Here is a 23,942-nt window from a genome sequence, read left to right on the forward strand (position 1 = left end):
ATACAGTGTAGAAAGTACAGTATTGTACCAAAAAACGCATCAGCGAAACTGTTCTTGTCAACTGACACACAGGCCGCTGATGTGGTGGTGGTTGTTGAACGTTGTGGTGTAAAATGATAGTTTTCGTTTTAACCACAGCTGCTGTGAAAAATGACTATATGCGGGTAGGATTAGTTTTCCCGCACTCCCTCCTTTTTTTCTCTGCAGTTTTCTGTTGAAGGGTATTCTTTTACGGTCATGCTTGGATGGAAGTACATTTATTTTGCAAAGTTGGTCATAAAGATGTTCTATGACGGTGACAGGCCCTGTTTTAATTGATACAAATTTGCACGTGATTCTGTGTGGTTTTTGTCTGATGGGCGTGGTGAAAAGGCCCGCTTTTGTGGGGTATTTGTTTGTTTGACTGCCTTTTTTACCGGTTGTTTCGTTTCTGGTTTGTTTGAGATTTGTGTATGTGTTTGTTCTTGGTGTGGGTTTTGGTTTTGTTGTTTTTATTGTCTTTGTAAAACTCATGCACCTTGCACGTATCGTAACCACGAGCTCGGTTGGTTGTTTCAATGGCCCTTATTTTAATTTTTGGTGATAATTTTGTATGAATGTATTAGTTGTAAAATAATGAGTTGTCAAATAATTCCATAATAATGAGTTGTAAAATATTTGTATAATAATGAGTTGTGAAATAATTCTTGTATTACAAACTTTCTTTGTTCGCCATTTTGGTTATAAAAAAACAATTCATTAAAAGATAATTTTGATGTGCGCCTTGAGCACCTTAGTTTGATGGATTTTGACGCCTTACAAATACTCTATATAGTAATATTATTATACAACCAAGGAAATACTCTCTCAGTTAAGTTGTGGTGACCCGGGTCCACTTTTCTCTTGAAGACCATCAGAGGTTACGAGTCGAAAGTCGTTTAATTTGAGAAATGGGATCAAATTTTCACGGAGACGCTCAAAACAGAAAAGTTATTTGATGGTGATACCACCGTCACCCAGAACCTAATTATAATAAAACAGGTCGTAAAAATCAACAGATGACGCAGAAATAATGATTAGTTGAAAGTTACAAGTCGAACCGAGACCATTTTTATACTATGTTGGTAGCCAACACAACAAGAACACGAAAATGAACACCTTAATACAAGGCATATCATAAATGGAAACTTCATCCTTCGTAAACGTAGCACAGTAAATTTTGTCTTGTAAAATGATGTTTCTTGCATATTACAGGCGTCCTTTGTTCGTCATTTTGGTTCATAACAAAATCATTTAAAAAAACCTGACCCGATCTGAAGTTTGTTTATGCTGGTACAGCTCGAGAATTTCATTATGCAAATGAGCGAACTCATTTGCATAATACACTGGCTTTTTATTGTCGTTTTGTACGATGTACCAGTACCTATTACATGCACCATGAATAGTGTAATCTTGAACCAACCCGTTTCCACATTGTTAAACTCTTCTAAGATGGTTCTTAGAATCCTATTAGTAGGCAAAATTGGTTAAATATATTTCATAACGTAGTAGGTTGTAGGCCTATATTTATTATAAGGCTTGAGTATGGTCTTAACCATTTTTAGGGACAGGGGTTTCCCCTCCAGCAAAGTTAACACAAATACCCGGTTATTTTGACGGAGCAATATCATTCAGGCCGCCCGGCCCCCACCCGCCCCCCCCCCCCCCCCCTTGACCGCACAATGACAAAACCCACACACGAGGCAACTTTTGCAGACAACTGCAGTGTATGCTTACAGGCACTGAAAATTACTCAAGATAATTATCTGCATAAAACCTTGAGTAATGGGGAGAGGTTGATGGTATAAAACATTGTGAGAAACGGCTCCCTCGGAAGTAACGAAGTTTTCGAGTAAGAAGTTATTTTCCATGAATTTGATTTCGAGACATCAGAATTAGATTTTAAGGTCTCAAAATAAAGAATCTGCACACAACCACCTCCATGGTGCGACAAGGGTTTTTTTCTTTCATAGTTATCTCGCAATTTTCACAACCAATATTGAGCAAGAAAGGATAGTTCTCCCAAATGCATCTGTGTGGAGCATCGTTTTGCTCTTTCCTTAGACGGAGCACCCCAGTCTTTAGAATTACCCCTTGGAGTCCTTTTGTTTTCTCATTTAAGTTTTGTTCTTGGTCTCCATGAGGTACAGAAAATTTGTCAATTTTGGAAGGATATTTTGTAGCCTCTGCTAACTCCATATGTATTTAAAATTTGCAAACTGTAGGTAAATTTGGTTTGTTATTGTGTTGTACAAAGTAATTATACTTATTCTTTTGTTATTTGTATGAATTCTTTTATTAAGAATAAGATTGTGTTGGGTTTTTTTTATGTTAGTAATAGTAGTGGGGCGATGATTAGTTCTTTACCATCGTATTTGGGGTGTGTGTTTGTTTGTTTTGGGGTGGGTTTTTTGGGGGGCCGTCCTTGTTTTTACATTGTTGGACAGACTGATGATTTTTACGATTTCTGTATTTTATTTAGTTTGATTGTTTTGGGATTACCTCGATCTAACAGAACCAGTTGATTTCATATTGCAACTGACTTCACTTGGAACCATCATGCGATCCCACCAGCATATTTCACATTTTGATGAATATTCATGCACATGCGGTTTCAAGATTTGCCTGGTTCATGAGTTAACGTGTTGAATGTCGCCCTCTCGTGATAAAATCTCGGCACTTTCGGTGGATTTAGCCAGTATTCATTGTTGCGAACGTTAAAACGGACATTTTTATTGGATATTCACATGCCCATTGTAACGGTCACATCAGCGAAAATGACATTACATCGAAGAAGTTCTAGAAGGGAAACCACTGAAGAGTCGTCCAAACTAAACACGCTAAACGAAACATCAGGAGAACTCCCGCAACTAGACGTCGATAGTAAGATGTGGCCCTTTTTCCAGTCGACTGTTTTTTTTTATTCAAAAATATCTGCCCCATTTCCGTCACAGGTTTTTAAAAAAAGATCTACCCGATATATTGCACGTGCCTTTGCCGTCAGATTTAACTATTCTCTTGTATAGCATTCTTTGATTTTTACATTTCTTCACTTTAAAAAAAACCTGATGTTTCTCTCAAGTGAAAGTAATTGATAGAGTCAAACTTTACCAACTAGAAACCTATGTAAACAAAATAACCGCGATGCTTCTTAAAAAACACGCATTTTGTAGAAAACATTTGAGGAATTTGAGTTTTTTCATCAAAGATTGCAAACAACTTTTTTTGTTTTCGTTGGATTTTTCGTATACCTGCAAATTACTCGAAGGTTGTGTTTGATTCGACGGCGTTTTGCAGGGCTCGGAGCTCCGGAAAGCCATCATCACCGGGAAGCTTTGTTGGGCCTCCCACGCTTGAAAACTAGGGAAGCAGAGGTCTCTGGTAGCTGACCACATCACACGTCCAGAAGATATATGGTGACAACAGCCTTACTCTATGATGGCAGGTACCATCATCAACTTCTCAAAACTACTATTAAATGAATCTTGTCATCATGCCGTATTGGAGAAAACGTACCAAAATCAAGCAACTTTTCACCACCATGCCGCACAGTCCTTCCCCCTCTGACCTGCCGTCCAATTGATTCTCGACTCCCACTCAAAACATTAAAATGTATAGTGTTTGTTTTCTCGCATCCCAAGAACTTCAACAGTCACTCCAAGTAGTTGATCATCTTCTGACCACCGGAGACTTGGATTCTTGCTTTTTATCCATTGTTCCCAGAGCCCAGAGTACCAGCAACATCACTGCCTTAGGTACAGATGAACTCGCTCACAGCTAGGTTTTGATTCAGCTGCCATAATAATAAAGAGGGTTCGTGGTTTAGGCGGGTCGGTCCTTACCCACACCTTGTCACTCGTATTAGTTTACCAACGTGGTGGTGTTTTTTGTTATAGTATTATCCTGTATTAAAATGCTGGTAGGGCAGTGGTTTTGAGATTTGATTTCTGTATCTAATAAAATGATGAAGTCTCGCATACTAATTGTTTTGTGTGTTTTTAATCATGCAGGTATACAGTGACTTTTTGGGGGTTGGTTTTTATCTTAACGATTCATTTTCAGTGACTGTTGTATAATTATTACTGTGTTCTTGTTAAGGTATAACAATTATTTACCTTTATAACAATGTAGGATTTGAAACTTTGCATGGTGGAAATACGATATGGAAAGGTTTGCGGTAACACCATGTAATGACTATCTCTAATGAGTTGGGGTGGTTCTGAAAAGAACCGTTGGTTTCAACTCGACGTTTCGATCAGTATGCTCTGATCGTCTTCTGGAGAAAGCAAGACTTTCGTTTTGTTGTTTCTGTGTTGTTATTGTTGTTGTTGTTTTTACTGTGCTGAGCTTGTTGTGTAGAGACATTTCACTGGGTGAAGAGCGCAGGTGCCGGTGTGGCAAGAGATTCGATCCCATGGAGATTCTGTGTGCCCCCCCCCCCGTCCCCCAATTTGTTTCGGCTAACTATGTATACATTTCGTCTGATGCCGTCCTCATTATTTCAGCTTCATTCAACAGGGACAGAAACCAATTACATGTGTTCTCAAAACTGCGTCCTTGTGGATCATTCCTTGATTTGTTTATTTAAAGCAAGCCTATAATAAAAGCACTAGACTAACCTATACTTTTTGTTGTAATATATTTTCTCTAAAGCTTAATTGTCAATTATGTGCGTTAATTGTTATCAGTGTAAATCGACTATAGTTTCAGTCAGAGGAAGCGTATTGCTACCACATGAATATTAACTAGTTGCTGAAAAATTTTCAATACATAATTTCCAACACGAAACAACATCAGCTCAGCAGTCGGCCTACTTTGCAAGAAAATGTACAATATCCACTGTCTATGAACTTTGTCTCAATCGAAGAATAATTCTTAAGAGTAGAATGCCTGAGTGAATCTTACGTAGTTTTATGCTGGCATCTATAAAAATGCAAATAAGTTTGTTAATTTTAGAAGCTGAAACATAAATTCGCTCAGCATATAGGACAATTTCGCTCAGCAAAAAAAGCCACGCCAATTCCATGAATACTTTTACACATCAGTTGCGAGTTTCTTACCTCGCAAATAATAATATTTATTTTGCTCTCAGTTATCATGTTTGTTTGAAAGCTAACCAAAAGTTTGGTCCGTTGTGTAAGTAAATCATCCGTCCATTTTGTTGTATTGCATCAGCAATACTTCACGCATGGTGTGTGATAGTCGCCCGCATAATTCTGTCGCGAGCACAAATCGCCATCCATACACCATTATTCTTTGTGCACAAAGTCTAAAAGAGACGATGCATTTTTATACCACCTGCATAAATGCATTATAGCGTGTCGAGCTTGCTGTTTGTACTTAACGGTTCAACTTTGGTTTTACACGTATGGTGCCGTTTGTCAATTAATTGTTTAGCGTTTTTATGGTTTGTAAACCATGATTTGTGAAATATTTGTTATGGTTTATAAACCATGATTTGTGAGTGCACATTTTTTTATGGTTTATAAACCATGATTTGTAAACCATATTTGATGCCTCAATTTTATGGTTTATAAACCATAAATTTGATGCTTCACTTTTCATGGTTTACAAACCATGTTTTTTAGATGCCTCCGATTTCATGGTTTATAAACCATGATTTTCACGTTTCAATTTTCATGGTTTATAAACCATGTTTTCAAGATGCCTCAACTTTCATGTTTTTAAACCATGATTTGTGAGTGCACACTTTTTATGGTTTGTAAACCATGATTTCTGAGTGCACATTTTTTATGGTTTGTAAACCATGATTTGTGAGTGCACATTTTTATGGTTTGTAAACCATGATTTGTAAGTGCACATTTTTTTTTATGGTTTACAAACAACGTTTTTGAGATGTGTAAATTTTCATGGTTTATAAACCATGTTTTTTAAGAAGTCTCGATTTTCATGGTTTATAAACCATGTTTTTTAAGAAGTCTCGATTTTCATGGTTTATAAACAATGTTTTTTAAGAAGTCTCGATTTTCGTGGTTTATAAACCATGGTCACAAACCATGATTTATGGTTCATTTGTTATGGTTTATAAACCATGATTTGTAAACCACGATTTTTATTCTTCAATTTTCATGGTTTATAAACCATGTTTTTTAGATGTCTCAATTTTCATGGTTTATAAACCATGATTTGTAAACCATGAATTTGATGCTTCAGTTTTTATGGTTTATTAACCATGTTTTTAAAATGCGTAAATTTTCTTGGTTTATGAACCACGATTTGTAAATGTTTTTTGTATGTTCATGGTTTGTAAACCATAAACTTATACACAACAAATACTTTACTGGTATGTAAACCATAACAGCATTTGGCAACAGTTTCTATGGTTTACATCTAATTGCTGTAAACCATGGTAAAAACATGCCTTAAAAGTGTCAAACAATTAATGGACAAACGGCGCCCCATAGTATTTTGGCCTGTGAGTTTGTATGGTAGGAGCATGGAGTTAATAATCCCAGTCTATCAATGAGGAAATATTTTATTATCAAAAAGACCCCGTAAGATAAAAGATTTCTTCGATGTTGTCAGTTGGCAGTCCGGGTTCCCATTTTTTAATCCTCTGGACACGCCCCCCTCCAAATCGGATAAACTACATGGGATCGTTGAGCAACTGAGGCATACGTACAACACAAGATGGTTCATTAAAATGAAAGATTTAAAATAAATTTGCCGGAGCTTCATTTGTGAAGTAGAGTTGCCATGGGGAGAGGGGTTTTGGGAAGACGAGGGAGAGGCATTCTTTTAGCTTTTGCCGACTCTCTCCCCCTCCACATTCACCACCCTTGAAGATTATTTGTGTGTTCTTCTTCTCGGTGGACTATGCTTGGACGATTGCCTCTACGAATCCTGCCCGACACACCCAAACATGCACAGAAAAAAGCAATACATGCTCTGCCTCTTTGTTATGAATTTGCCTCCCTGGTCGGGTCTAATTTCGGCAAAGGCGATCCAAACGTCAAGCTAAAATTGACTCTTGGTGGCGCTATTGCATTTTTGTAAGGAGCAGACACTTCGATGTTTTCCCAAGCAAAATGAAAAGAACTGTGGCTCGTGTCTTGCATTCTCCTACAAACGACGTAAGTAAAATAGTAAAACACTAATGTTTTTGTGAGAGTCGGAGTGATATGGAATATGACCCTTTTATCTGCGAGAGTTTTCTTTGTGGTGGAAATGAGACGTTGGGAAAAGAACTGAACTTAATGTTAAATTTGCAAACCGTGTACGCAAAGACTCGGAGAATAATTTGAGAGAGTGTTGACAGTCGGCATTCCCATCTCCAAGGAAACCTCCAATCCAACTTTTTATAGAGATTTTTCCAAATCATTGAAAGTGACAAAGCATGAATCGTTTTGTTCCATGTAATGTAAATTGAACTGAATTTGATGAAGATTTCTCTGGTTGAATGTTACTGTTTAGTTTTGTATGTTTTTTAACTTGTTTTGTTTTTTTGTGCGGTGAAATGGTGTTATACTTATATGGGTTGGAATATTTCTTTTTCCTTGTTTCAGGTCTTACTGATTGTCATCCGAAGGCTCTAAGCTCCTCATCTAGAACTCAAAGCTTAGAAATCACCAGGTTATTCAGAAATCTATAACCGTATAACTTCTCTCACTCACTGTCCAAAATCAAAATCAACAATCAAAGAGGTGAGGTGGCAACAGCCAAGGAAGTTCAATACCTCTTCTTAGTTGCCCCCTTCTTCACAACAACTTCTCTCCTGACGGGTGAGACTAGAAGAAACTAAAGTCATGCCTGATGAGAAAGGAATGTTCCGAGAGGTTCTCCCGAAGCAGGGTCTGGTGTATCAAGAGGAGCAGCCCTCCGTGGTTATCTGTAAACCAAAACTGCTTCCTCTCAAATCTGTAACTCTGGAGAAACTTGAGAAGATGCAGAAGGAGGCGGAGGAGAAGGTCAAGGAGCAAGAAGCTCTGGCAGCGATGGAGGAGGCAGCTGACAGATGAAGGAATGAAGGCCTCGAGTATCACAGTCACCTTTAAATGGCCTCCGTTGCTCCCCTGGACTTGAGCCGTTTTGTCACCTAATCCTTTGACTCTAAATGCAATAGTATTATTCACTTGCATGTTGTATGTGGTAGCCAAGAACGGGAGTCATTGTGTTAGCCAGAGGGGTGTCTGGGGTCATTTTGACTCCCTGTTTTATATTTACACACCCTGTTTCATCTGTCATTTACATGTAAATGTATTGTAAGTAATCAATTTGGACACCCATTTTTTGAATTTTTCAAACAATTTTTGACACCCTTTTACCAAATTTCTTGACTGGAGTCTAGACAAACATGAGACCAAAAGCTGTCCATGATTGTTTAGTGTTTAGTTAAATTGTCAAGTTTACAACTCTTTCCCCTTTTGTAGTTGACTGCTCAACTTTTTCTTCAAATCTAAAACGGGTTCAGGGAGTTTTTTCATTTTTTGACTCTGATCTTTTAACTAGAATTCTGATCCACAAGCACTGTGGTCATGTGGATTTCTCCCAGAAATTAAAGCCCCAAGTTAGGATTTGCCTTTGTTTTTCTGGCATGGTTGGTCGCAGATTGCACCACAGCACCAAACATGAAATGGATCTCATATTCATAACTCTACATACTTGTGTAAACAACAATTATAAAGATATAAGTAACCGAAGAGCCAATCTGTGGGTGATTATTTTTATCATGAAAATTCACACTCAACCAATGAAAAGTCTTCTGCGCCGTTTCATCTTGGAAAGCCCATGCAAGGGATCGTTTGTAAACTGCTGTTTCAAATAACCATTGTGTGAATGTTTCTAGTTTCTTTTCGTTTCAGTTTCTTATGGAATAAGCATACGATTCATTTATTTAAAAGCATATATTTTTAGGTGACAAAAAGACTAGTTATTGACAAATACTTCATCTAAGAAGTGTGTGTGTATATATTTGTTTTGACTTCTATGCTATTACATTAAATCAAAAATATGTGTGGTAAATAATTTTTAGTCTGGGTGTGTGTTATCATATTGAATCATAAACATAAAAGGCCGTAGTTAAGTATTAAGATGTTAAGGAAAGAATTTGATGCCTCGTGGCAAAACCAGGAAGTTTCTGCCAAAACCTGGTGTATTTGCTCATCAAACAGTATACAAATGTTGACTGCTTCAAGTACTCTAGTAAAAACTTTGATGCCCGAGTGTAATTATTGGCATGTTCCATCTTCCCTGAAGCGAAGCCGAGGGAGTCACAGTTTTAATTAGAACACCAGTCAAGCAGCAAGTGAGTGATATTTGATTTGTAACACCACAACAATTGTGGCTGGACATCTAGGTATCATGAAGCTGCTGTTGCCATGGGTACTGTACATTGGTTGCTATGGGATAGTACATCAGTTGCTACAGGTGCTGTGTCTTGTTTGCTGCATGTACATATATGGCCATCACGGTTTCTTATCAAAATAAGGCATACCGTGTGACAAGCTCTATTAAACCAATCAAAGGACATAATTTGTAACACTGAAACAAAATAACTGAAGTCCTAAATATGGCTTGATTTCTTGTGTTTATTTGACAATAATAAGAAGAGTAAAAACAGCTTATTTGTAGAGATATCTTTCTGGTCCAAGAAGAACATTTTTATGATTGTAACTACAATCTCATTATTTTACATAATCATACAACTGGAAATTTCACAAAAATACTCATTGTAAAGATTAAAAATATGAGTTTTCACAGGTTTGCACTTTATATAACTAACATGGTATATAAATGGTCTTGTGGAAAACTTTCCATCAAGTATTTCGGGCTAAGGCGCTGTAGTTTTTATAAAAGTAGTTAAACAAATATGGTCCAAAATCTGTATATCACAGACAACAGTGTGGCTTTTTCTCTATTCTCTTGTGACTTCGACATTTCTGATAAATAATTTTTAATCTGAAAGTCGACTTACATAACGCCTCTGTAACCTAATAGCAAATCAATCCTAGCTTATACAAAAATTGATAAACAAACACACACAAAAAACCCATTATTTTCTCAATAATTGTTTACATTATTAATAAGGTTTTACAATTTATTATAAATTCCCTCTTAATAGCTTCTATTCAATACAAAAATATACAGACAAAATCTGAGAGTAACATCTGAGGGGCTATCCATAATAAAGGGTTAAATTTTCATGATTTTACAACCAGTACTACAACAGATTGGGGGGGGGGGCGGGTAAGATATGCAAGTCATTAAGCAAGTCATTTAATGCTGTAGTATTTTTCGGAATTAAATTACAAACAGCTTTGAACGACCCCTTTAGTTTTCTGAACCGAGTACAAAGTCACTTTTATATTGAAAAATAATATATTGCTCTTGGAATGCCGGTACAGTACCCTATCTTCACACGCCTTTGATGTAATCGGTTTTTTTTTAGAAATAAGTTATGTTTTTGAATATTGTTGTCACAGTGAAAACATGACTAACAAAGTAAGGACACCTATTCCTCTTTAGAGAAATAATGGAATGTCTTTGAACTACCTTGACTTCCAGCGACCTTTGCCCTTTTTGAGCCAGGAATCAAAGCATAACTCGGGAGGTGAACTTCTGTGCACACTACACAATGAATTGTCTGGTCAACTGACCATAACTAAAAGAGGACACTCCAAAAACTTTCCCAATCGATATAAATGCCATCACGATTCAGTTCATGTTAATTAGACGCTCAAAGTTAAGGGGTTAAAAGTCACTACATTATTTTATATAAACCTTGATTTATAACTGAACAGCGCGGGCACGCTGACCAACTTGTCTAGCTCTTGTAACAACATCTGTTGTCTTTCGGCGTTCTACCAACTTTGTCCCCTCAAAAAATCCTTCGTTACGTGGAAGTCCGTTTGTGCCATCAGCAAAGGTCAACAACCCTGAAATAGAAAGAACAAAATCTATCCTTAACCCTCTTACTGTTTGAATAGTCAATATTACCCATCCTGTAAATTGAATGGTTTAAAATGGTTGTCGAGTCCAGGGGCTTAGCAATGATGGAATGATACATGTATATGGAAGCCCAGTTGCTGACTGGCATTTCTTGTGGGTGTGTACAGAACTCAAATGTCGAACTGGCCAAATACCATTAGTTTATTCTCAACCATTTCAAGAAAGACTGGCAATCAGCATGGAAGCCAACTTGTTTCAAAGCAATTAGTATGCTTAAAATGGCTGTGTCATCATAATCAAAGCAGGCTGAACATAGAATTAAGAACGATCATAACGCTACTGCGAAAGCACACCTTCCTTCTGTATTATCTATGGGGAGGGCGCACACACACCAGGTAACTGGGCAATCACATATTAATTTGGGTTTTTACCCATACACCGATGTGTGTTAGCACTGTATACTCGGTACTTTCCCAGAGTCCCAGAGGCATGTTACTCGGGTGGGATTCGAACCCATGACCCTTGCAATTCTAGAGCAGTGTCTTACCAACTAGACGACCGAGGTTGCCCGGTAGCTAGAGGCAGTTCGATTCCTATGTTTTGGCAGCGGGTACCGCTGGGCAATCACAGTTGTTAATCAAGATAAACTTTCTTACCTAGTCCGCTAACCTTTCCTTGTTTGAATTCTCCCTCAAACATCATGCCATCTGACCTGGTGAAGACCCCAACACCATCGAATTTACCCTGCTGGAATTCACCTTCATACCTACACAAACAAAAACACACAGATTTAAAGGCACTGGACACTATTGGTTATCTCCAAGAAGAAAAGCCATCCACATTTCAATGTTAGCCTATTTCTCTTGAGGACTGTAAGAACATGTAAAATGACTCATCCAGTTGGTTGCCTGTAAAAGGTTTCCTTGTGTGACACGACTCAAAGAGTAAACATATTGAAAATAATTTGTGTCAATTAAAGATATTTCATAGTAAGGTTTTGTTATACAACTGCAAAACACCATACCGCCAGAATTGTTCGGACGTGAATTAATCTATCCTGTGAAAATATCTTTTCAAAAGGTGGTCACATTTTTTAGATATCTCAGAAAATCCAGAGCTGTTAATATGTCCACTCAAGAAGAAGAATCCATAATTGGAATATGCAATCTGAGAAACTTATCTGACAGTAACATATCTCAGATTCAAATTTTGAGAGATAAAAACTGCTAATTTTTAAATGATTTTGAAATGCTTTATACTATTGAAAGCTGCTGTACTTCTCCAACAGAGTTAGTTTTTATTGCCAATACAGGACTAGATAGCTCAGTTAGTTGAGCGCCAAAACAAGTTAATCCAGAGGTCGTCAATTTTCTTTGTTCAACCCTAAATCATTTCAAATTTACCCAGTCAGTTTCCCTTGTGGTTTATAACATTTGATATCTGCCATTAATTTTAAGAGTGATTACCAAACATATGTAGCCTAAGGAACAATGAACACAATGATTAACCTACTTGGACCCATCTGAGAACGCCATCACCCCCATACCACTGCAATATCCTTGGTCAAAGTGACCGATGTATGTTGATTTATCAGCTAGACTAAGCTGTCCAGTCCCATGACGTTTACCTGCGATCAAATACAAAGACAATTTAAATCAGTGGGGAAAAAGGGACATCCATCGTGTTATATATTGTATGTAATGTGGCATTTTCAAAGAATGATAACAAACTCTTCATCTATATTTAACTTTTGCCTTACCACCAGAAGCTGATACAAGGGGCACTTCAGTAATGTATCCAAGTCTGTATCCAACACAGAAATTTAGTTTTTAATGACCCGGTAAATGTCACTTGAGTTTTCTTGCGCTTTTTCATTTTTTAAAAATTTGTATTCACTCTCAAGGCTCATTGTTTTTGAAACAATGGAAATCAGATATAATCAGATATTGGATCCCCTCCTCTGTAGCACCGCAACTCTTTAGAGAGAGGGAATGTGCACAGGGTGGTTGTTGTACTCCTAAGTCCTAGAACTATGAGGTTTGTTCCGCTATTAATGGTTTGTTCTGTTGAGATGATAGTATCATCTCACTCTACGGAACAAACCTATATACTTAGGGTTGGTGGATCCTCCTTGATAAATAAAAGGTTTTATATAACACCCAAGCAGATCCTTGCCATTTGATTGGAGGATTGTCCGTCACGTGATAGCAAATAAAAGTACCAATACACGCTGAGTCACTCACCGTGCTTTTTCGTTCCATCCGAAAAGTACCATTGCACGCTGCCAGCGTGCAATGATACTTTTCGGATGGAACGAAAAAGCTGAGTAAAAACATCACTGCGTGCGCGTGTCTTTGGTAACGCAGCAGTGTTACTGCAAGGCATATTAGTAAAATTACTAGCATTCGGCTTCTACAATTAAAAATTGTAGGCCTACGCTTTGTTTGTTTTGAAAGTTGTATCTTTCAATCAAAATGACAAAGATCTACTTGGATGTTATATAAAACAAATAATGAATGTTTTTCATTCGTGCAATGGTGCGAAAATGTTCATTCGTTGGAAGCTGGAATGTTCCATTCAACTCGGCTCCGCCTCGTTGAATAGAACATTCCATCTTTCAACTCATGAACATATTCGCACCATTGCACTAATAAACATTCATTATGTGTATATTATCTGAGGTTGTATAAACCAACCTTCCAGCCATTCTCCCTTGTACTCATCTCCATCTGGATACTTGTAGACTCCTTGATTCGTCGTCATTTTGTCAAAAACACTGGAACTTTGAATTGATGAAAGCTGCTTGATTATAGTAGTAGTAACGCCCGCAACACTCCCACAGAATGCTAAGTATAGTAAATAATATTAATACTGTAAAAACAAGTAATCTAGTTTGAGCAATTACTAGTTAGGACAGTTGCTCTCGAATCTAGTCTATTGTTATCAAACAACAATCATTTAATTTTTAATTGTTTTATTTTATATATTGTTTGTAAAGTAAAGTGTAACAAATATGTAACAACAATATCATGATTATTATTCCATAAGACCATATGCCTAGTCATAGAACTAAATCGTAACATTCATGAATCATTATTCAATGACAATATCATTCACGATTTTGAGTTTTGACATTTGTTTACCCATGGAGGAATAAATTCCTCCACGGTTTACCCAATTAAATTCCTAAAACTAGCCTATCCGAATCTCACCTCTATTATCACTCAACTTGTCCACTGACCACCAACACTGTGACTGTTTATATCCGGAAACAATTAAGCAAGTATTGATGTCATTGAAAGTCCAACGCCCAAAGTAAACAAACGATGATGGGTTGATTCATCAACGAACTTTTGTGACCTTTTGCTCTGCTAAAAAAATAGGTTTTTTAAAGTTTTTTTTTATGCGATACACATACGGACGTCATCGGTATACGGGGTACCATACAGTCTTACAACGGAACCAGTCTATATTCCTGGAAAAGCCAGCTGCGTATTTAGAAAATAGAACATATACAGTACAGGGAGATGACGAGTGTCTCATTTCGCTTATTTCTGAAGGTGAATGAAAAATCTGGTTCACCTTCAGAAAATGAGTAAGGGGCCATTTTGAAACCTCTCTGTACTGTATGTGTTCTATTTTCTGATTTCGCGGCTGACGCGGTAGTCTTGATTCAAGACTCCCCTGGATGTGTCACAAGAGGGCGCGCTATTACCCCAACGGTCTATCATCCACGAACCGTTATCCTCCGAGAGCCGAGAACGTGGTTAGCGGTCCTCGGGGTGCGCGCCCTCTTGTGACAAATCCAGGAGAGTCTTGAATCAAGACTACTGACACGGCTGGACGTCATCGGTACACAGGGCACCATACAGTCTTAAAACGGCACCAGTCTATATTGTGTAGATGTTTACCCGTCTGTCAATACACAATGTGCCTGCTTTTACTTGTTTTGGCTTAGTTGGCTGTCAAAAATCAAGAACGTTTGGATTTTCCATTTAAGGTAAGTGGACAGTAGACTTGGATACCAAAATATGTTCATTTGCGGTATTCTTCAGTAATAATAAAGTAAAGCTCATGTTTTGCTTTTTCCTTTGAAATTTTTATTTTGTTTTAGTTTTTAATTTTTGTTTATAATAACCTTTTTTTTAATAGTTTTTATTTTACTATTTAATTTTGAATGCTTGTCGGATCCTGCTTGTCTGTCATGTATGTAGTTTTGGATAGTGTGCAATGACAATTGTTGCCCATATTTGTTGCCCATCTGTCGTACCAATAAAGGGCTGGCTACACGAGTATGCTCAACACAAGTATAAAGTGTGTGGTTGGGGGTGGGGGGGGGGGCAGTTTTGTTCATTCTACCTCCTTGCTGATGCAATGGAGTGACATAATACATGAATTGTTTTGAAATTATGGTTGTGTTATTTATTTCGAAATATAAATTAAGACTTTATAAATAAGAGCAAATAAAGCAACAACAAAAAAGCAAGCAAAACTTAGTCAGGTTACTTACAACATTTTAAATTTACAAATTGGTCATTTAAATATCCTGAAACAAAGTGTAAAATGGAGATAAATTAAAATACATTCTCAGATCGTAACACCTGTGTACTTTTTGGCCAGACAAGAAGACCAACCCTATTTTACGGACGTGACACATTTTTATTTTAGTTGTAGTAGTACTACTAGCACTAGGGAGCTTCGGAGTGTGATACTGAGTTATAGATGCTGGGAGCCACCATGGAGCAGGAACTGTTGACTTCAACGATGCCAAACCCAAACACCAACTCCAGCTTGCCCACAGAACCACCTCATCAAATCATGACATCGCCGCTGCTTGGTAGTCTGCCCACCAACCAAGGAATGCTGCTCCCCTCACCCCAGGGCTCCCCTAGCCACCTGGGTGGTACAGGCCCCCCGATGGTTTCCCAGCAGTACATGGTCATGATCCAGAACAACGCAGCCAACCTTGTGCCAGATTTTAATGTGCGTGGGGCCCGCATTACGGCACATCTACAAATCTTGTGTGGTACCCTGTCTGTTATCTTGGGAATCATTGCTATTGAGATACAGTCGGAAGATGCTTACATCGGGGCGCCAATCTGGACAGGAATATTTGTGAGTATAAACTGTTGGGCACCTTAACATGAACTTCCCTCATAAATGCCTGTCATTAAAAATTGATTAAGAGAGTAATAGAAAGATCAGTTTAGGAAGCCCAAGCTGCGCTCGCCCGTAAATTTTGGGAGATGCTACTCTTTTTTAAAATTCAATGTTGGCAACTCTGAGAGTGCACCGATGTTAACTATTTATTTTTGTCTTTTCAGTTTTTTATATGCACAGGTTTGTCTGGGGAGCTGGCAGCGTCTAGAAAACAAAGCTGCATGGTAACTACATTTCTACTTGTACTTCCCTAAAGTGATTTAGTAGGATCCTGCCTTACTCTAACTTAATCTGACACCCTTGCCTCTGATTATGGTGGCATGGCTGATCCCATGTAAAGCATAATCAGTTTACTCATGCAGTCTTCAGTCCAACACCATGCAGTAACCCAACACCCAAACTGTTGGACTCTAATTAATGGGTGTATGCCTGATCCAATGTAAAACACAATCAGTTTACTAGTGCAGTCCTCCGTCAACAGTCCATTCAGTAACCCAACACCCAAACTGTTGGGCTCTGAATAATGGTAGTACATGTATGCCTGATCCAATGTAAAACACAATCAGTTTACTAGTGCAGTCCTCAGTCCAACAGTCCATTCAGTAACCCAACACCCTAACTGTTGGGCTCTGAATAATGGTAGTATGCCTGATCCAATGTAAAACACAATCAGTTTACTAGTGCAGTCCTCAGTCCAACAGTCCATTCAGTAACCCAACACCCAAACTGTTGGGCTCTAATTAATGGTAGTATGCCTGATCCAATGTAAAACACAATCAGTTTACTAGTGCAGTCCTCAGTCAAACAGTCCATTCAGTAACCCAACACCCTAACTGTTGGGCTCTAATTAATGGTAGTATGCCTGATCCAATGTAAAACACAATCAGTTTACCAGTGCAGTCCTCAGTCAAACAGTCCATTCAGTAACCCAACACCCTAACTGTTGGGCTCTGAATAATGGTAGTATGCCTGATCCAATGTAAAACACAATCAGTTTACTAGTGCAGTCCTCAGTCAAACAGTCCATTCAGTAACCCAACACCCTAACTGTTGGGCTCTGAATAATGGTAGTATGCCTGATCCAATGTAAAACACAATCAGTTTACTAGTGCAGTCCTCAGTCAAACAGTCCATTCAGTAACCCAACACCCAAACTGTTGAGCTCTGAATAATGGTAGTATGCCTGATCCAATGTAAAACACAATCAGTTTACCAGTGCAGTCCTCAGTCAAACAGTCCATTCAGTAACCCAACACCCAAACTGTTGAGCTCTGAATAATGGTAGTATGCCTGATCCAATGTAAAACACAATCAGTTTACCAGTGCAGTCCTCAGTCCAACAGTCCATTCAGTAACCCAACACCCCAACTGTTGGGCTCTGAATAATGGTAGTATGCCTGATCCAATGTAAAACACAATCAGTTTACTAGTGCAGTCCTCAGTCCAACAGTCCATTCAGTAACCCAACACCCCAACTGTTGAGCTCTGAATAATGGTAGTATGCCTGATCCAATGTAAAACACAATCAGTTTACTAGTGCAGTCCTCAGTCCAACAGTCCATTCAGTAACCCAACACCCAAACTGTTGAGCTCTGAATAATGGTAGTATGCCTGATCCAATGTAAAACACAATCAGTTTACTAGTGCAGTCCTCAGTCCAACAGTCCATTCAGTAACCCAACACCCCAACTGTTGGGCTCTGAATAATGGTAGTATGCCTGATCCAATGTAAAACACAATCAGTTTACTAGTGCAGTCCTCAGTCCAACAGTCCATTCAGTAACCCAACACCCCAACTGTTGAGCTCTGAATAATGGTAGTATGCCTGATCCAATGTAAAACACAATCAGTTTACTAGTGCAGTCCTCAGTCCAACAGTCCATTCAGTAACCCAACACCCCAACTGTTGAGCTCTGAATAATGGTAGTATGCCTGATCCAATGTAAAACACAATCAGTTTACTAGTGCAGTCCTCAGTCCAACAGTCCATTCAGTAACCCAACACCCAAACTGTTGGGCTCTAATTAATGGTAGTATGCCTGATCCAATGTAAAACACAATCAGTTTACCAGTGCATTCCTCAGTCCAACAGTCCATTCAGTAACTCTGTTGGATTCTGATTGGTAGTATATGCATGATCCCATGTAAAGCATAATTAGTTTACCAGTGCAGTCTTCAGTCCAACAGTCCATTCAGTAACCCAACACCCAAACTGTTGGGCTCTGATTTTGGAAGTATTCCTGACCATTTTTTATGTAAATCAGTTTAGTACTACTGCAGTCCTCAGACCAACAGAATCCAACAAAACATTGGATTTTGAGTATTTTGAGTTAAAGTTCTTATGATTGATGTGAATTGTTTATTTTACCCTCAGATTACTGGCTATCTAGTGTTGTCCATCCTGTCTGCGGTGGCTGCATTCCAGCTTCTGTCTCTCATGGCTTCCTTCACTGCCTGGGAGTTCGGAACCATCTACTCCTCTTCCCTATTTGTAAGTCTCAACCCATTTTGTACTTCACACGAATTGTAAATTGCGAAAGCGAAACAAATTTGATGCCATCAGCCCTTTGGTGCGTACTTCACAGCAAAATGTCAACCCTGGTTTGAAGAATAGTTGCTGCTTTATAGGCAGTTATGCCTAAGTTGACCAATGTAAAACTCAGCTAAACTTCGCAATGCTTGCCTTGCCTTGCCTTGCCTTGTATTGACTAAGCAATGGTTGACAGACTGATGCACTGGGATCCTCCAACATCTCCCTACGATTGGTCTGCAATTGGCCACTTTTCATTGTTTTAGAAGCGGCGTCTGTGTGTAAATGGGGTATTAAGTGCAGAATTCCTCGGTGAAACACTTGTGATATAAGACCAATGTCTTGATAATGTTATTGATCTGGCTTTTTCATCTCTATGTCTGCCCAGAGAGGTCGTGTAGCGGTGGATGCCTTGACTGCCCTAGTTGCTCTCCTGGAGCTAGGGATTGCTATAGTAGCATCTGTTATCGCATGCCGTGGTACATGTTGCCAGACATCGGCAGGATCCTCAATGACGGTAAGCTTCTGCTTAATATTTCACAACCAAACAAATCAAACGTATTTGAAGTTTTCATTATTCATCATTCATCATTCAATAATACAACTATTATTTGTATTTCTGAGACACTTTTTATTCGCAAATTCTTTTTGCAGCACCCGCTGCTAACACGTTATTATGACATATATATATTTTTTTCAAACTGATTTGAACTGAGGATATTGTAACTTTCCAGTTATTTTGTAGTTGTATACTCTATATCTATATAAAATATATACTTTGATGAGTTAAAACATAGTAGAAGATTTTGAAATAGTTCACTCAGCTTGACCTCATGAACCACAACCATTTCTTACTTGTTCCTTGATGCCATGTGTTTTTGGGGTTTTTTTCCCAACAGGTTCAGTACATGCCTGCTGTACCAAATGGTGGACCGACAACCATACAGAATGAACATGGTGAGTTTTCTATTCCTTCTTTCAAAATGGTTTTGTTTAAGGCTGTTAATAAAGAACGATTTGTTAAGTTTAAACTAATATTACAACAGATTTACTGGAAACATCACTAAAATCTCAGTTACCTAAATTAACCACCACCAAGTTAGACATTTCAGTAATTTATGTGGCATGTCGTGGTCGAGCTGTTAAGAACACCGGACTGAAACTCTTCATTTAATCCTACTCACAGGTACTTTCATCCAGGGCCAGCCTATCCAACTGACAACCTGTACCCCTGGTCAACTAGCCTACCTGGTACCCATGACTCAGACCCTGACTCAAACATCGCCATCACACCAACCTCATCCCCAGGGTGATCATCCCCCGATGTACCTACCCATAGAGGATGCAGCGGCCAGGGTCGATGAGAACGATCAGCTGATGGGTATGGAGAAGGTTCCACTGGTGTGAGAAAACTCACTCCCTTGTCCTCTTCCACCACCCCCCCCCCCCCACCGCCTTGCCTGCCCCATCGCTGATCTCATATCCGCTCTCAATGTTCCCTGCTGGCAGTGGTATTCTGGATAAGTGAGATCACTAACAAGTCTGGAGAAAATGACAACGGTAAGCTAACCCAACCCCACATCACAACCGCCCCTCTTGAATGATCAAATTGCCCCCATCCCCATCAAAGCAACTGCCTTGCAATGGCTTCTGTGTGCAAGAAGTGGTCGTGCCTTTTCTATCGCTAACCTAGGATCTGAAATAATCTTCCATCAAGCAATCTCCCTTAGTAGCAATCTCCCTAGTAGCCATCTAAGACATCTTATTGTACGGTGCTATGAGCAATAACCTTTGGATTGGCGCATTGTAATTGATTGATTGATCGATTAAGGGGGGGGGTAGGGGTTGTGGTGCATGTTGGAGGGAGTGGTTTTTATCATCATATACTTCGAGACAAAAACGTTTACTAACAAACAAGCCCATGTTGTGATACATTTGAGACTTGTGGACCATGTCAAGTTACACATCATGACAGGCCTATTATTGCACAGAAACAGAACGAAAGTCAGCTCATTTATAGAAAAGTATTTTGAGTAAATTTTCATGGAAACGCCTTAACCAAAACAGTAAATAAGTGAATGACTCATTTAGTTAACAGTTGAGTGTTGAAGGGAGCAAAAGTGTGAGATTTGCAGTAGTATTTGGTCTGTGTTTCTTTCTTGATTTCAAATCTTCCGTCTGCTTGCAACACATTTTGACTTTTCACCCCACCCCTGTGCACCCTACCCCCACCCCCTTAGCCCCCACCAACCCACCCCCTTAGCCCCCACCAACCCACCTGCATGCATTTTGATGTATCGCTACCAGCCCTTGTCTGCCTGTGGTTTGTTGTGTAATTTCTAGTAAGGACATGTAGGGTGGGTAATGTGTAAATGGTTTGGGGGGGGGGGGGGGTGGGGAGGCCTGTGATTTTTAAACGAAAAATATTGTGTGCCCTCTTTCTATAGGCCCAAAGTCACAGTGATGTTGCGATGCAAGCTAGCAGTACTAAATGTAAATCGTGCTGGAAACACACAGTTTTGTGTAAAAAAAGTGGGCTTCATTAGCGATTGGCCTATCTTATAAAAGTGACTTCCAATTTATGTTATTTAAATATGTGTACAGTAACTTAAGTTGTTCGTATTGAAATGTGTAAAAATTAAGCTATGTATAATTTTTATAGTACAATTGGCGACATCGCGAGTAAATTGTGTGTAGCACAATACCTGTACTCAAAGTATTTTAATTATGTATTCAATTTATTTGTGTTTTTGGAGGGTCATGGGTTCGAATCCCATCGATATAGCCTGTGGGTTTTTTATCTATTAATAATAACATAAAATTTATAAAATGCACGGTCTCTGCATAACTTACAGTGACTATAAGTTCACCTGTGCTAAATTTGCTCCTCGGATAAGAGTGGCAGTTTGTCTCTTGTGTGGAAGATGCAAAAAATAGTTGATGGCCTGACATTTTGACCCTAGCAGAGTCTTTCTCTCTGAAGCTAAATGACAACACAACAAACAGAAAAAAGATATACTGGTGTCACAGAAGCAGTTCAAGAAACGAAAAGAAGGAGAAAAACAAAACTGAAATGATTTATATCTATAGAGAAAAACATTTAAAAGTGGGTTTATTAAATATAACTGTACTAAGCAGATACATTGTTGCTTAGCACAGCATTATGTGGCATCTATGACTGTCTGTATTATTGTAAGCATTTGAATTTATTATAAAACTAACAAGGTATTAATGCTTTGTGCTGATTCAGTATTCAATGGTACTTCTATTATAATTTATTTTAAGCAAAAATACTAGAACATTTGGGGTTTTTGGAAGAGTAGATTAGTTCCAATCCTTAGGTTTCAATAAATACACCATGACAGCCATCTCCTGAGAGTTTCAGATAATACACACATACTGATCTTATTTGAGTAAAAACAATGAATATTCCTCAATGTTTTGTCAGGGATGCTTATATCTTAGAGAAAGGATATAGTCAGGCAAGATTTTATTCCTGCTTTCATGACTTTAGTGTGATTTCAGATTTTTAAATGAAAAGGGAGACCGCCAACATTAATGGTAGACAGCTCAGTTGGTAGAACCCCATCACGTTAATCTGGTGGTCGCTGGTTCAAATCCCACAGTTTACTCTTGGTTCAATCCTTAATTAACAGTTTATTTAGTGAGATGTTTAAAGCATGGCCATGTACAAATCATCATTTCTGATATGGATTGCCGCAACCAAAATAAGTCAGATCATGAGAAACATTTCACAAAACCTCTCTGACCAAAAATTTATCCTTTTTTAGTGTATTGACAATAACTTTAGCACAGGCTGGCTGATCGGCATGTTTATTGAACATGACTAAAGGATGGAACTCAATTTATTCTTTAAAAACAAACAGTTATGTAATGTACTTTCCCTTTGAGTTTTTAAGAAATACAGTTATGTAAAAATGTACTTTCTCGTTGAGTTTTCAAGAAATTCAAAATGAAATACTTACGACTGGACATTTTTATAACAACTTCTGAAATAGATAATTGATTGATAATATTTATTTAATCAAAGAACAATGAGATGTTAGAAATTTAGTCGCTTTTTATTAACTATTTTTTTAAGAATTATCACATGGAATTCATTTTTAACTGTCACCTGTGACCAGACAATATGATGGACATTTCAAAGTAATGTTAACTGTTATTGAGTAAACAGTGAAAATGTATTCAGAAAGTTTTATTATTAACAAGACACTTTATGTTTCGTTATGGTTTTTTTTTTTTTTTTTTTGGTGGGGGATGGGAGGGGGGGATGGCTGTCATACCATTCATATTCGTTTTTTCTGATGCTTAAGTTTTTCTAGTTACTAAAGGGAGGATGTACCTTTGGTAATTACTCAAAAAATGTTGATCCATTTTTTTGTATTTGTCAGCAGTGACTCTAACCCCTGGAAACATATATTTATTTTTTAAATATTTTTTAATATTATTTTTAACATATGTTTTACAAAGTAAATATGTGTTTTTTGGACATGGACATTTCGTAGTTCTTTATACTTGCAGCTCTCAAACATAATATTTTTTAAATTTTTTTAACAATGTATAATTTTAACTTAAAATGGGAGCTTTAGACTAAATTTTACTAGCTGCTTCATTGTATGTTTATGATTGTATTGTTCATATTCAGACTATGTGATTGTTTTACATCTATTACTGCCCTCTATTGGTAATGAGTGCATAATTCTTGTTTTTCAAAAACTTCGTTTAGAAGTCACCTCATTTAAAGGGAGACTATTGTTGTGATCAAATCAGACCTGTGGCTTTACATAGAATTATGAACTCTAAACATAGTGACTGCACACTTTAACGCGCTGGCCACCACATCACAATGGACGCCCTCGTTAGTCTATTGATGTGAAAACCAGTGCGCGTTCCTGTGCAGTTATGATCAAGAGTTTTGAGTTTTGTTATAGACCCAGTTACTCGGGCGCTGAACTCCTTTTTTTTAAAAGTGTCATTATCGCTAGTACGCCAAATAATGACAACTTGGGAAAAAGGGAGTACAGCGCCCCAGTAACTGGGTCTTCTATGGATGATCATGACAACAGTCATCTTTTGTGATGTCAAGATTTTAGCCAGGATTTGGCAAAAGGGTGACTAAATTTGCTGAAATTTTAAAAATGGGTGTTCAAATTGTTCACTTGCAATCACGGATAAAACAGGGTATCCACATTTTTAAAGGGGTGTAAAAAAAACAAAAAAACATACACCCCTTTAGCTAACACTTTGTGCGACATCATTAATAGCAACATAATGAGTGCACACACCACCAGACTGAAAACTTTTT

At 38.1% G+C, this 23,942-nt stretch overlaps 2 protein-coding genes across 2 annotated transcripts; one reads left to right on the forward strand and one right to left on the reverse strand.

Annotated features, from left to right (window-relative positions):
* Positions 1-9,552: 9,552 nt before the first annotated feature.
* Positions 9,553-14,351, reverse strand: LOC117294805 (MORN repeat-containing protein 4-like). Its single transcript, XM_033777334.1, has 5 exons — positions 14,139-14,351; positions 13,623-13,772; positions 12,439-12,553; positions 11,583-11,692; positions 9,553-10,913 (listed from the first exon to the last, which is right to left on the reverse strand). Exons 2-5 carry the CDS (start codon positions 13,687-13,689, stop codon positions 10,765-10,767), a joined length of 441 nt encoding a protein of 146 aa, XP_033633225.1. The 5' UTR covers positions 13,690-13,772; positions 14,139-14,351; the 3' UTR covers positions 9,553-10,764.
* Positions 14,352-14,826: 475 nt separating this feature from the next.
* On the forward strand, positions 14,827-20,989 carry LOC117294622. Its single transcript, XM_033777116.1, has 7 exons — positions 14,827-14,926; positions 15,595-16,041; positions 16,251-16,310; positions 18,461-18,577; positions 19,005-19,133; positions 19,516-19,573; positions 19,803-20,989. The coding sequence occupies exons 2-7, from the start codon at positions 15,649-15,651 to the stop codon at positions 20,021-20,023; spliced, it is 978 nt and encodes a 325-aa protein (XP_033633007.1). The 5' UTR covers positions 14,827-14,926; positions 15,595-15,648; the 3' UTR covers positions 20,024-20,989.
* Positions 20,990-23,942: the final 2,953 nt, after the last annotated feature.

The sequence above is a fragment of the Asterias rubens genome, chromosome 9 (genome assembly GCF_902459465.1).
Source record: "Asterias rubens chromosome 9, eAstRub1.3, whole genome shotgun sequence".
Classification (NCBI taxonomy): Eukaryota; Metazoa; Echinodermata; class Asteroidea; order Forcipulatida; family Asteriidae; genus Asterias; species Asterias rubens.